The sequence below is a fragment of the Cornus florida genome, unplaced genomic scaffold (assembly GCF_030987335.1).
Source record: "Cornus florida cultivar Cherokee Brave unplaced genomic scaffold, ASM3098733v1 CherokeeBrave_3.0.0_Hap2_Chr01, whole genome shotgun sequence".
NCBI lineage: Eukaryota > Viridiplantae > Streptophyta > Magnoliopsida > Cornales > Cornaceae > Cornus > Cornus florida.
This window is the reverse complement of record NW_026775571.1, coordinates 107,224,816-107,239,637: the sequence shown is the minus strand read 5'-3', so window position 1 is coordinate 107,239,637 and position 14,822 is coordinate 107,224,816. Positions and strand designations below refer to the sequence as shown.

Genomic DNA, 14,822 nt, shown 5'->3' with positions numbered 1-14,822 from the left:
GAAGAAAATTATAGAGAAGAACCGTAAAGAAATAAGCATTGTTAGAAAATCAAATTTCCTTTATCAATTGTTTTAATTTTTCAAAAATCTAATTTTTGGAAGAAGGAAATTAAGTTTTTAGATTCTACAATTCAACAACATAATGAATTTTAACTCAATTTTTTTTAAAAAAAAAAAAGGAAAAAAAAAGAAAAAGAAAATCAACAAGATTATTATTGAGTTGTTAAATAAGATACAAATAGTTATAAAATTTGTTATTTAGAAAGTGATAACTAAAAGTATTAACATATGTGATATTATTATTGTTATTGAGAGTCTCACAATACTTTAGTTTATCTTCTTTCCAAATATTCTCAGGAATTGCCAATAAAGATTGTTATAACTCTCTTCAATTTTCTGAAAACTCAGTTATAAAAAGGCATGTTTTTGGAAAACGGTCATTTATAGTTCTTTGAAAATAGTTTTCTGTTCTGTGAATTCTTGAAGACTGTTCTCAAAGTTACAAATCAAGTAGCCCTATAAAATTTTAGATATTTTTCTTATAAATGCCATTTTACTAAAATGTTTGACAAAAAATTATTCATGCATTTTTACCAAACATGAGGGAATATTAGTTATTTTATTCATTTTTTTTCTCTCTTGAAAATATATTATAGATATTGTATGTGTATATATAAATAAAATAACAATGTGTCGTGATAACGACTATAATAATTATTTACTAAGAAAATGACTATAATAATAATGAGCTTAAATTTTTGTTTCATAATATTTGAGGTTTTAAAAGTATAGTTAAAAGAGTGCAAGTTGAAAAAATTTAAATTTCAAGGAGACAACAAACTAAATTTATTTTCAAACTCTTTATTTTGGATCAGTATATGTGTTTTGAAAAAGATTAGGGGGCCAATTGAAATTTTTAATAATTTTTAGGGAAAAAATCTACAAATTAATTAATATTTAAGGGCTATTAATAGAATTTTCAAAAAACTTGACTGGTCAATATATGTGTTAAAAATATTGGAGGGCCAATTAAAAATTTTAATTAATAAATTTAAAGTCAAAATTTATAAATTAATTAACATTTAGGAGGTAGTAAAAAAATTTCCAAAAAGTTTGGGGGGGCCATGGCCCCACCCTAGCTCTGCCCTGTGCTTGCTTAGCTTTTGAAAGAAAAAAAAAAAAAAAAAAAAAAATTAGAAATTGAACATAAAATAAAATCCGAATTCAAACATAAAATTTATGTAACCAATCCCACACGTAATTGAAAAAATATTTTGGTTAAAACTCGAGTTCAAAGACTTGAATGTATTGGATTGTGATTTATTTAATTGAGATTTTATTATTATTATTTTTCTAGGTTGTGATTGAATGTTGGTCAATTTGGATTTCAAATAACTTCCTACACATCATTTTAAGCTAATATAGTTAAGTTGAGGAAATCAATATAAACCTGAATTACTCACTTTAAAGTTATTCTATAGTTATCATCTAAATGAATTTTCATTCAAAATTTTATTTTTTTTATCCAAAATGAGGTTTTGTTTCATTTATTTAAATTTATTGTTATTATTCAATTAAATGCTAATTTATTTTCTTACCATCTTAAAATTGATGTATAGGGAATGTGCATAGCAAGATCTTGAAGTCACTAAGATAAAACATGTGCTGAATAATGGTTGGTGGTGGTGGTTGGTTTATTAATGTTAGAATATGTTATTAGAGAGGGTTAGTTTGGTCCAAAAAAAAAAAATAAAATAATGACTTATAAAAGTTAAAAATATAATTATAATATTTAAATAGGTCAATTAATTAGTCAAAGGACGATAATGTCATTGAGGGAGTCTTTTTTTTTTACTTTGAGGGGGTATCATGGTTCAAAAAGGGGTCTAAGTTATATCTACATGTAATAAACACAAACCTTAAGAGATGTCATTGTAAATTACTTATAATTTAATTTAGTAAAAAAATTTTTTCTTGTGATCGGATTTGTATTACAGGGAATGGAACGAAAGTTTTTCGATTAACATCACGGAATCGATTAGGCGAGAAGTTTATTGCAGAACTTCGTCCAAATATTTAAGAGTATGATTATGTTCGTGTAGAAATAATCCTTTCTCTCGCTAAAAATCACTCTTCAAAATCAGTTCTTCATATCTCTTCCTATGGATATGCATATCATATTCACTTCCTTCCCGACATAAAGAAAGATGCATTCCTTAAGTCTCTATCTACTCTCCCTTTCAACATAGGTAAGGCAAAAAAAAAAAATAATAATAATAATAATAAAGGAAAAACGTGGCAAACAGAGCTGCTGCCACGTTTTTCATGATAAAGATCATGAAAAAACTTTCATAATGATTATCATTTTCATATATATATATATATCCAACAAGATTGTTCTTTTGTAAATACAACCATCAATTTATTATAAAAAAAACAGCAAAGAAAACATACATCTTTTCACTGAATTGACATAGCATAACAAATATATAACCAATTCGAACTTTCAGGCTTAGCACACCGGAAAACATGAAAATTACTTTAAATCACACACTTTCGCCAAGCTTTAAGGACATAAAGAGCATCCATTATTATAACTGCATCGAATGCAAATGCAGTTAAATTATTAATGATTAAAAAACTAATAAAAGGTGGTTGATGATCATTGTCTCGATTTTCTCCTCATTTGTTGAGATATGCTCCAATTGCAGTAAGATACTTGTCAGACCTTCCATGAAATCCAATGATCTTTGCGCAATTGGTACTAGATGGGAATTGAAATTTCTCTCCATCCGCCACCCCAAACGGTCCAATTGTTTTTTTGTTGCTTTGAAATTCAAGCGATCGGATAACAACCATGTTACCTACTTGTCCATAATACCCCCAAAATGAGAGCAAAAATTCATCGGCATCTAATGTGACCTACATAAATTATATTGGTTTAAAAAAAAAAAAAAAAGGATAAGCATGCATGGTATTCATATTTGCATAAATGAAAGCTTGAGTATTAAAATCTTCAACAAAAATAAGGAAAATTTTGCTATTATTATAATGTATTAAATAGTAAATTATAACTAACCTTATTTTCTTGTCCGCCGATAGTACCATGCTTTTCTCCCAATACTCTATTTCCCTCCTTGTCGTAGACAACTTGAATGCAATCAATTAATGCTCCACAGTGTATAATCAATTCCCTTACCGTGGTGTAGGTTCCATCATCCCACTGTTGTCCACCAGTAGTTCCAAATGGACCAACAGTTATTACAGTTGGTAATGGCTTAACATATACTCCAATCGAATCCACACAATCACCCTATATTCCAAAGAATCCAACAATCTTGCCAGCAGTTAACGGGGTTATAAAATAAGTTCCTTCTTTCTTACCATATGGTCCATATTTCTGTGTATTGCTTTGTAATGTAAGAGATTTCACAACAATACAATTACTACTTCTGGAGTATTGGTCATAGTACCCTGATATTGAAACGAGATATTCGGTAGGATAATTTAGTTTCACCTGTAAGATTTCAATTAATAAGGATAAACTTAGGTATTACAACAAAAATTGGTAAACGACAAACACAATAAAAAAAATTATAGAACAACATAAAAAAATTTCAATATGCAATTTAGGGGGAAAAAAAGAACAATTCACTATGCGAAAAAGAATATATATATATTATGGAGATTAATTACAAGTTTTCAAGCGCACAATCTTTTGTCTCTCTCATCATCATCATTATCATTATTTTCCCAAATGAATGACTGTCACATAAATTCTCTCTCCATTCTCTATTATACGTTGTTTTAAAATTATTTTAATTTCTTCTTTCCATATTAGTTTCGGCAGTCTTCAGTTTTTCTTTCCATCTATGCAAAGTACTTTTCCCTTTTTAACGGGCCCATCAACTGGTCTACTTTCTGTTTTCTATTAATTGTTAGATTTGTTTAACTCGTTTTACTCACAGTTTAATTTTCTTTTTCTTCTCTGTTTATCTCTGCTTCATAATATATACACACATATAATTAATGTGGTACTGTCCGTAATGATTGGAAGAGGATTTGATTAGATACACATATAATGAAAATAAAATTGCAAGAAAATAATAAACATACACAGATAATGAAAATAAAATAGCAATAAAATAATATACATACACATATAATGAAAATAAAATAAAATATATAATACCGCATATGGTTTCCCCAACGCCACGACTTTGCCATTGTCCAGATACCCGCCACGACCACGCTTTTGTCCAAGCACCGCCTTTCCTTCAGTATCATAGACAACCTGGAGGGAATAAATATCCGATCCTGCTTGTATAAAGAATTCCCTTATCATAGTGTAGGCTCCGTCATCCCACTTTTGATTTGCTGGTGCATCTACCCGACCAAATGTTCCGAAAGTAACTATCTGCCCATCCGCCATGGAGTCCTTAAAACTAGAGATAAGTTTAATTAGTACGGTAACTGGATCGTTAAAAAGCAACATGTGTGTGTTACATGTGTGGAAGGATGCAATTCAAGAAAAAGTAAAAAAGGCGTATAATTATTTGTTGAGGAATTAATATGGATCATTAATTAAAGAAGAATCCAAAATGAAGTATTTAAGGATGTTCATGGGCGAAACACCCAATGAAATTACTTCTCCCTTTTATTTTCTTTTTCTCTTGATACCTGAATATGAAAGAACAATAAATAGGTACATACCAAAAAACATGGAAAGTAAATAGGTACATACCAAAAAAGAAGAGATGGGAAAGACTGTCAGATGGTGAAGCAAATAAAAGTGGAAGGAGACAAACAGTGAAAAACTCCGAACAGTGATGAAGGGAAACAATAAACAGTTGTCTTGAAATCAAAGGGACATGGCATGGGTATATATAGGGAGTTCTGACTTCAATTAATATATTATTGTTTCATTTACATTTATATATACACTTATAATATTCATTATATGAATTCTAGAGAGATAAAGATTTTTTTTTTTTTTTACTATTGTGTCCTCATATTTAATAAAAATAGTTGAACTTTTTTAGACAGTCAATTTCGTTAAATGTTGTTTAATATTGAATAGGAAAATTGTAACAATTGTTGACTAAATTTTAAAGATTGAACAATGTTTTCCTTTGCAACATCTTCTTTTATCCGTAATTTATCAGTTATCGCTTCCTCCTCCTTCTTCTTCTTCTTCTTCTTCTTCTTCTTCTTCTTTTTTTTTTTCATATCAGTTTTCAAATTACTACTTATATAAGTTGTTTTGTCTCATTTTTTTGAATTGTATTTCTCTCAACATTTCTACGGATAAGGATAATATTGTTAAAAAAAAAATTAAAAATATTTCAAAATTTAATTACATAATACCCGTCAGATCAGTTTTATTTTTTTGCTCCGTCCCTAACTACTCTCCATCTATTCGTAGTTGGTTTTGATATGGGCTGCTGAGCTATATGTTTCTTAAATTTTCAATAGAAGGACTATTAATAGTCTTTTGTATTGGATCATTTCCTAATTTTTATATTTATATTAAAAGTCCCACTCGATTGGTTGATGGTTGAAGGGGTTCCTAAAGATGAATGATAAACAATAATACATGAGAGGTATCACGTGCTATATGAAGATTAATCCACAATGATAATTTCGAAGAAGAAGATGAGACACATAAGAGAGATTGATGGTGTAGTAGAAGTGTTCGTGTCACAAAGAGCAAATAAGCTCTTGTTTTGAAAAACCGTGCATTCATTTTTGTGAAAACCAAAAAATATTTGGGAACATCTAGTACTGTTGAAGTTTTAAAAGGAGAAAAGAGATGTTTGGTAATTTTTTTTTTTATTTTTTAAATTGAATCTTTTATTTACTATTCGAGTATAATAAAATATTTATTTATTTATTTATTATTTGAGTATAATTGAAAATAGAGTGATATTAAGCTCTTGTTTGGTAAAGGTGTGATTTTCATTTTTGACAGTTCTTTTATTTTTTTGAAAATGACATCTTTTGAAAAACTGTGCATTTATTTTTGTCAAAACCAAATATATTTGGTAACGTACATTTACTATTGAATTTTTAAAAAAAGAAAAGAGAAAATATGTTCAGTAATTTTTTTTTTAATTTTAAATTTAATCTTTTATTTACTATTCGATTATAATTGAAAAATAATAAAATAATACTCTAATTTAACTATTCGAGTATAATAAAATATTTTTTTATTTACTATTTGAGTATAATTGAAAATTAATAAATATTATTTTATTTACTATTCGAGTATAATTGAAAATTAATAAAATAATAAAATAACATTTTTAATTTTACTATTCAAGTATAATTAAAAAAAGTAAAATTTATTTAATATTTGGGTATAATTGAAAATTAATAAAATAATATTTTATATACTATTCGAGTATAATTTAAAATTAATAACATAAGAGGAATGCCTCCTTATGACCTTGTAATGTTCATTTTTTTTATTTTATAAATTATCCCATTCAGAAAAAATAATAATAATGAAATAACATTTTTAATTTTACTATTAGAATATAATGAAATATTTTTTTAATTTTATTAACTATTTGAGTATATTTGAAAAATAATAAAATAAAACTCCTTATGACCTTGTAATGTTCATTTTTTTATTTTATAAATTATCCCATTCAGAAAAAATAATAATAATGAAATAACATTTTTAATTTTACTATTAGAATATAATGAAATATTTTTTAATTTTATTAACTATTTGAGTATATTTGAAAAATAATAAAATAAAATTTCTCTAATTGTGAAAAATAATTAAAAAAACATTTATCTAATTCTCAATTTGAAAACTAATAAAATAACAGTATTTCAAAACCAAAACTGAAAAATCAAAACTCACATTTGTAGTGTTGAGGATTGTGAAGGAAACATGAAAAGAGTTTTCAAAAGTTTTAAAATATGAAAAATCAAAATATAGTTATCAAATGGAATTTATTGTTGTTTAAAAAAAAAAAAATCCAAAACTTAAAACGTTAACAAACATGCCCTAAGTAATTAAAAATGCATAAATCCATTACTAACTATTCAGTAACATAACCTCAAAGGGTTTGCTCCGGTGGTAAAGTTTTGAGACTATAACTCTGTTTGGTTAGAGGGATGGAAAAATTGATGGAGAGGAGAGGAGAGGAGAAGGGGTGGATGAGGCATCCCTAGGAAAGAGAAGATGTCTCCTTCAAATTTTGTTTGGTTAGATGGAATGGATAGTAGAAATGATGGATGAGGTGACGCATTATTTTTGTTTGGTTGAAAGGAATGGAAAGATGGTTTTTATATTCTTTTTACCAATATACCCTCATTATTTAAAATTATAAAAATTCTATATTTTTTCCAAGTTTATAAGGAGGTTAGAAATGGAAAATACATATTTTTGTTAATTGTTACTTCTTTCTCTCTCCTCTTCCTCCCTATTTTGGGCGGCTAGAAAGATACAAAGAAATAAGGGATGCTTCATCCCTCTTTGTTTCCTCCTTCTTTTCCCTTCCCTCCAACCAAATACGAAAAAATTGTTTTATCCACCCTTTCATCCCTCCATCCTCAATCCCTTCCTCCAAACAAACGTAGCATAATAGGGTCTCATGAAGCATTAAGTCTTAGCTTCGAATTCCTTAGGGGCCACAAGACCGTGAACATAGTCGATTCGTGTAAAGAGTGCACCTTTTGAATTTAGAGGTGGTTCAAGTAAAGAGATATTTTCTAGGTTAGTACTCACACATATATGGCTCCACTGAGCTTGAACCCCTAATCTCCTTAGGTCACTGGCCCGTTGATTATTGGGCAAACATTTTCAAATAAGAGAAAGAAATAGGTGAAATACCCTGGCCTTCCCTGAAGTTTGTCCAAATATCTTCTAGTTGAAACTATTGCCAAAATAGCCCCTAACCTTCCGTGAGATTTGTTCAAATATATCTTAGTTGAAATTATTATCAAAATAGCTCCTGACTTCCTTTGAGATTAGTCAAAATAACCCCTAACCCCCTTTAAAGTTTGCCCAAATTTCTCTGATCTTTCCTAACGTTAATCAATGGAATATTTTTTAAATGCCCAAACTATTCTTAAGTGAGAGAAAAATGATTCAAATGACCTTATTAGAATAGCAAATGACCATTTTAACTAAATTTAATTGAACAAAACTACATTTTCTTATATTTACCCTTTGGATTGTTTTGGCAAAGTTGAAAATATTTTTTTTTGCGCAATTGAAGACAATTTTTTTTTTTGAACGAGTGGTTTGTTGATGAATTATTTTTAGCAATGTCTATTTTATTTAATCATATGAATTATTTGTTGAATACTTTTTTTTGCACACTTTTTAAGTCTAGGGATTAGTTTGCTCATTTGTTAAAAGTTCAGGGGGTATTTTGCACTTTTGTCTTTAATTAATTAATAGTGACAACTCCCAAGATAAAAAATAATAATTAATAGTGACCCATATCATTAATTTGATACTCAAATAAGAATTTGATTATTCAACAAATACAAGTACAATTATTCTCAATAAATGTTATCAGATTAACCAAATTACATTGTTACAAATTAATAATTCTAATTAAATTATACAGATAATAAGCAAGTGTGCTTTTGTCCAATTAAAATTGTTTGAATTAATTATTTGACATATTAATTCGGTTATTTGAGTTATTTTATTTAAATTGTCTTGGTATTTCAAATTTATTCTTAAAACTTGTTTGGTACACAACATAAACATCTATTTGTGATCTAATTAACTAATAGAAACAGCTCCCAAAACAACGAATTAACTAATCGTATTATTGAATGTCTTAATATAATATTGTCCATACTCAAATAATTATGCAAGTAAGACACCCTTTTAAGATCATAAAGAATGGGCATCCTTATTTATGAACTGGTTTATGATAAATAATAATAAATTTGAACTTTGGCAGTTTTATAATTGGAAAATTGGATAGGATGATGTTGGTAATTAAAAATTATATATCGGTCATGTGAGGCTCCACCTCTACTCTCACATGGAGTGAAGCTGTCATCGACTCATTGTCATATTAGCTTACAAAAATTTCTTGGAAATGGAAAACAAAGCATCATTTATTTGCAAATTGTCACACGTGAGAATCTTTTTATTTTCTAACATTCACATGTATGATTGTTTATTTTCTTGCTAATAAATTTTAATAAATAAATAAAGTATCAATCACATATATCATTTATGCATCCGAAGCCAATCACAATTCACAAGGGTGTGCCACAGTTTGAACACAAAAAGCGTACCATGCGACACCGTTTGGTAAACTATTGGGTGCTCCATATCATAGTCATATAATATCTTTGTCGCCAATTGTCAGCCAATTTGCCCTTCAAACTCACTTTTCGTTATTTTTATTTTTTTGCATTTAAAAAAAAAAACACATTCACATACTACACGACACCATTTAGTAATAATCACCTTTTACTTTCTATTAAGATTTTACACGTACAATTGATGAATATAACAATAAAAGTACACACACAAATAAGAACAATTATCTTTACTTTAAGACTTGATTATACATTTTTTTTTCTTTTCACAAATTCAACTCACTTTTTTTCTATACAATTATTTCTTTCTTTCTCCACATTTCTATCCAAAACCATCTCTATTATTTTAAATTATTCAAATTCCAATTCTTTATTGGACAATAATTTCACAACTTGACAATAAAGAGTAATCATATCAATAGCAACTCTAAGATAGAAGCATTCCAAAAGAAAAAATATTGCTGCTACTTTTTCAGATATTATGCCATTTGTTGGAGATATACACAAATATAATGACGTGATTTGATCGGGATACCCAATAATTTTACTTGCAATCATACTTTTAATAATCAATTATTTTTATGTTTATTTTTTTAACCAAAGCAAGCAACAACATGAACAATCATCCAACATTACAATCTTGTCAGCCAAATTAAAAAAATCAAAAGAAATTGTGAGGAAAACCCAATAATTTTACTTGCAATCATAGTTTTAATAATCAATTATTTTTTTTTTTAATTTTTTTAACCAAAGCAAGCAACAACATGAACAATCATCCAGCATTACAATCTTGTCAGCCAAATTAAAAAAATCAAAAAGAAATTGTGAGGAAATTTCCAATTTCTGTACATTGACCTATTAAAGGAATAAAAGGATAATTTTATCTTAAAATATTATATTTTTAATATCCCAATAAAAAGAGGTTAAATTCTTTTATTAGCTGGCTCAAGTAAATAAATCAGAGTAACTTACTTAATCATGTTGCTGAAGCAAGTTTGACTCCTCTAAATTGGCTTATAATGGACAAATCCAATAATATATTTCAGCCAGGATATATGATTTTATTTTCTATTCTTACAGATCTTACCAACCAACCAACTGGATTCGTTGTTGTGCACCAAAACCTATTATCATCGTAAAACACCTCACATGTCAATATTTCATTATGTATTAGCGAGATTGTTCAATTTTTATATTGAATTTATTTTTTTACACAATTATTATATACTGTATTCACAGGCTCGAGTTAATAAGTTATTATAAACTTTTCTCATGATAAAACATTGAAAAGGCGCACCAATCCATGGACTCACATGTGAACCAATTAAAAAAAGAGAAACAAACAATGAACATATTTGTTTCGCTTCTTAAAGACAAACACACAAACAAACAGCATTTTCGTGAAAAAATAAAAATAAAACACTGTTCGTCAGAACAAATCCTTGTTTTTTTAATCACTTGGGTGGATCTCAAAAAATGACAGAACTAATCTTTGGTAAGTCCAGTTCATATGTGAACTAATTTAAAAAAAAAAAAGAAGAAGAAGATAAATCTCATAATTGTTAATAAAAATTCCAGTTTTATTTAGAATCTTTAGTATAACAACATACACACTACCTTCACCGAGGGTCGAACTTCCAACCTCCTCTTTGATAAGAAAGGAGTGATAGCACTGGCCTTTTGGTCCTTTGGTTCAATTTTCAACCTCTTTTATTTGAAAATATGATAAGATACAATTAGACTACTCTATACAATTGTTTTTGAACTACATTTTTTTTTTTTTTGAAGGACCACAACATTGCATGTTTCGACCAGATCATCCCAATTAATGTTTGAACAAATTACGATCAACCTTTTTATTTTTTTTTTGGTTAATTGTAAGAAGTTCAAATTTCTTGGTGCACAAGAGCATCAACACGGAAAAGCATTTGCATAACCTTTGTACCAATATAATTACTCCTAATTAAAAACACTGACATCCATGTCAAAATTCAAAATATTTTTAAGTCAAAAGCAAACAATCCCAATCGATTCGCGTGATGTTATTGGAAAGTACAAGCCTGATGTACAGTATCTATCCAAATTTGTTTTAGTGAATAAGCCTTAAAGAGTATTCATTTTAAATTAAAGTAATTTAGTTCATTTGGAAAGAAAGAAAAATAGAAGCTTGATTAGCTAAGTAGACCAACAGTAAATAGTATTCATATCCCACTTTAGCCCAATAATTAGACTAAACAAATGAGAATTCCAATTTATCCTAATTCAAGGTGTAAAATCCTTACGAAAATTTTGAATTCCTATATTTAAAATAAATAATTTTGTGTCTGAACCGTAAAAATAAATATTTATTGGGCCACATGACACAAGTCAATTGGAGAATTTTATGATGAAATCAAAAGCAAGTGTCTGAAGATTGTGAAGGATATATTACAAGATGATAAGGTTCAGACAAGTTATTTTGAATTCAAAATAGAGTTTGAATTTAAATTCAAAAGGGAATTGCAACTATTTTTAACTGCTTCTTCAAACCTCTATAAAAGCATTAGAAGATATCTGCACAAGAGGTCCCGACCAAACAAACGCTGCATTACTTTCATTACACTGTAGTTTTTATTTTTTTATTTTACTTTACTTTTCTTAGGGGCGTGCCAGAGTCAAACAATTTAGGGGTGTGCCAAATTGTTTGGTTCTTTTTTTTCAGGAGCAGAGTCTTTCGACCTAAGGGGTTGGAGGCGTTGACCGAATTCGTAATCGGTCCTTTTGTGAATCAGACGAATGTTGGAAGACAAGGATGACTCTTCCTTCAAGTTCTTCAACACCTCAATTAAGAAGACTTTTGACACAAAAATAAAAATAAAATAAGGGCTAGAATTGGATAAAGGGAGCAACACTAACTGCACAAGCGTTCTTCAATTGCAAATAAACTTATAAAATAACAATGGAGTAACAATGGAGGGAACATTTAAGTACTAGCGTCTATCTTATTTCATAAGTGATATTCTTACACAAGTGATACAAGTATAAGAATTAGATTTTAACAAAACTAAAAACTATAGTGCAATGAAAGTAACGCAGCATTTGTTTGGTCGGGGACCTCTTGTGTAGATATCTTCTGGTGCTATTTATAGAGGTTTGAAGCAGCACTTGAAAGCAGTTGCAATTCCCCTTTGAATTTAAATTCAAACTCTATTTTGAATTCAAAAATAACTTGTCTGAACCTTATCATCTTGTGATATATCCTTCACAATCTTCCGACGTGCTTTTGATTTCATCATAAAATTCTCCAATTGACTTGTGCCATGTGGCCCAATAAATATTTATTTTTAGGGTGCAAACAATTTGAAAATTAGGTTTCAACATATATGTTGCTATATTGAGTTCCCCTGAATTAAATTTTTTTTTTTAAATTTTAATTAGAGTCTTGTTATTTGTCCCGATAAATAAAAATATAATACTTCACCTAGTTTATGTTGTTATCTATGTGTCAAATATAATATAACTCATTTAAAATTAGAAAGTAATTAATTATATAAAAAGTTGTAATCTTTTTTTCTAGGTTTCATCTTAATCTAGTATCTTTGTTATATATCAACTTGTATATTTGCTTTTTTATATATACATCACATTGCATCTGTGTAAGGACTCTTAAGAAAAGATACTTCATATTGCAATCATTGCATTTCCTATATATAATTATATTGTGTATCCCTTCTTTTATATATAAGGGTTCATTTGGTTAGGTAGAACTAGTAAGAAAAGAAAAGAATCGGAAAATATTTAAATTTTTTGTGCGTTTGTTTAGGATGAAACGGAAAATTTTCAAGAAACTGGATTCTCGCAAGTAGCTAATTTTCTTTAAAACGATTCCCGTATAAAACACGCGAAATTTTTTATTTCTCGGGAAAGTTGTTAAGTTATATTTTAAATTCCTATTATACCCATAATTATCAGTTGGATAACTTGGTTTCCTTTATCTTTTTGTCTATTTTTTATAGACATTTTTTTTCAAAACGTAAATGAAATCGTGAAATTTGGAGAGATCTTATTTTTAGCAATTTTTTTTAATCTATTTTTATTGCTTTATTCTTTTTTTATTTTCTTCTGTGTTTTTTTTTTTTTTTTTTTTCCCTTCCAAATACGTATATACATATAACATATTATGGTGGATATTTTTTTAGTGCATTATATTATTTTTCAATATGTGTATATACATATCAACTAGGTTTTAGAATTTTGATACTAAAGTTATTATAAATTTTACGAAATATATACGTTCCTTAAAAAGAATAATACAAAATATTTTATAGTTATATAATTCTAGTTGAATTCAAAAAGAAAACCCTCATAAACTTGGTTGTTATATTTAAAATTCTATTGGTTTTAGTTATTCTAATATAAACAAACATCTAGTGGAACAATCCTAATCTTATTCGACTTTATCAAAATTCTTACAATTACTATATAAATTGTAAGGTCCAAATCATATATATATATATATTAAAATATTTTTGAGTAAACAAATTCCGGTGACTTGGTGTCTCACACAAGTTCAGAATATTATTATCAACAACAAAATTTGATGCATGAATTAATTTTACTCAAATTTATTTATATTTTTAATATTTAAAATTATAAGGGCAATTTTGACAAGTACAATCATTTTATTTTCTCTTTCATTCTATCCAAACTAACAATATAATATTTTCTCACAACTTTCTTGAAAAATTTTCATACTAACCAAATGCACAATGGAAACTTAATTTTTTTTTTCTTCACTTCACTTTCTTTCACTTTCACTTTCCACCATCTATTTCCATCTAACCAAACAGACCCTAAAAGATTGTATCTTTGGTTATTAATATTATTTTGATAGGCATTTGTTAATTACTACATATTAAAGCTAATGATCTATCTAACAAAAAAAAAAAAAAAAAACAAAACAAAACAAAAAAACAAGAAAATGATTTTAAAAAAAAAAAAAATTACAAAACATTGAAAAATTATAAAACATTTACAAATTAAATTATTATATTTGAGTACTATGAAAGTTGATGTGAACCACCTATTAATTAAAATTAAATTATTATATTTGTTACAAAACATTAATATTAATTAAATTATATAACTAGATAATAAGCAATGGTGCAAAGCCACCTACACCAAAAAAAATTGGTGCTTTTGTCCAATTAAAATGAGTTGAAATGATTATTTGGTATATTAATTAATAGCTTCATTTAAATCATTTTAGTTCAGGGTAGTTTTGGTGTTGAGAAATTATTCCTCTAACTCCCAACTCACTTGTAGGAGTAGTCATAATGATTGTGCCAAACTTTAATGGAGATTGATCACACTTTTTCTCTTAGAGCTATGGGATGCTGAAATCATAATTGATGTGAAAATTTTGCTGGCAAATATTTTCAAATAAGAGAAAGAAATAGTATTGTGTTTTAATATTTAAACTATGAGCCTTGTATTTAGCAACATTATTGAATGTCTGGAATTTTTTACTATAT

At 27.6% G+C, this 14,822-nt stretch overlaps 1 protein-coding gene across 1 annotated transcript; it reads right to left on the bottom strand.

Annotated features, from left to right (window-relative positions):
* Positions 1-2,682: 2,682 nt before the first annotated feature.
* LOC132279976 (jacalin-related lectin 3-like) lies at positions 2,683-4,432 on the bottom strand. Its single transcript, XM_059782067.1, has 3 exons — positions 4,193-4,432; positions 3,080-3,313; positions 2,683-2,922 (listed from the first exon to the last, which is right to left on the bottom strand). The coding sequence occupies exons 1-3, from the start codon at positions 4,430-4,432 to the stop codon at positions 2,683-2,685; spliced, it is 714 nt and encodes a 237-aa protein (XP_059638050.1).
* Positions 4,433-14,822: the final 10,390 nt, after the last annotated feature.

Bases quoted from the DNA above. Each gene is read 5' to 3' on its own strand.
- LOC132279976 (XM_059782067.1), bottom strand. From the start codon at position 4,432: ATGGCGGATGGGCAGATAGTTACTTTCGGAACATTTGGTCGGGTAGAT. The intron at 3,314-4,192 runs GTATTATATATT...TTTGGAATATAG, and splicing joins CGTTGGGGAAACCATATGCG to GGTGATTGTGTGGATTCGAT. The intron at 2,923-3,079 runs GTTAGTTATAAT...TAATTTATGTAG, and splicing joins TCGGCGGACAAGAAAATAAG to GTCACATTAGATGCCGATGA.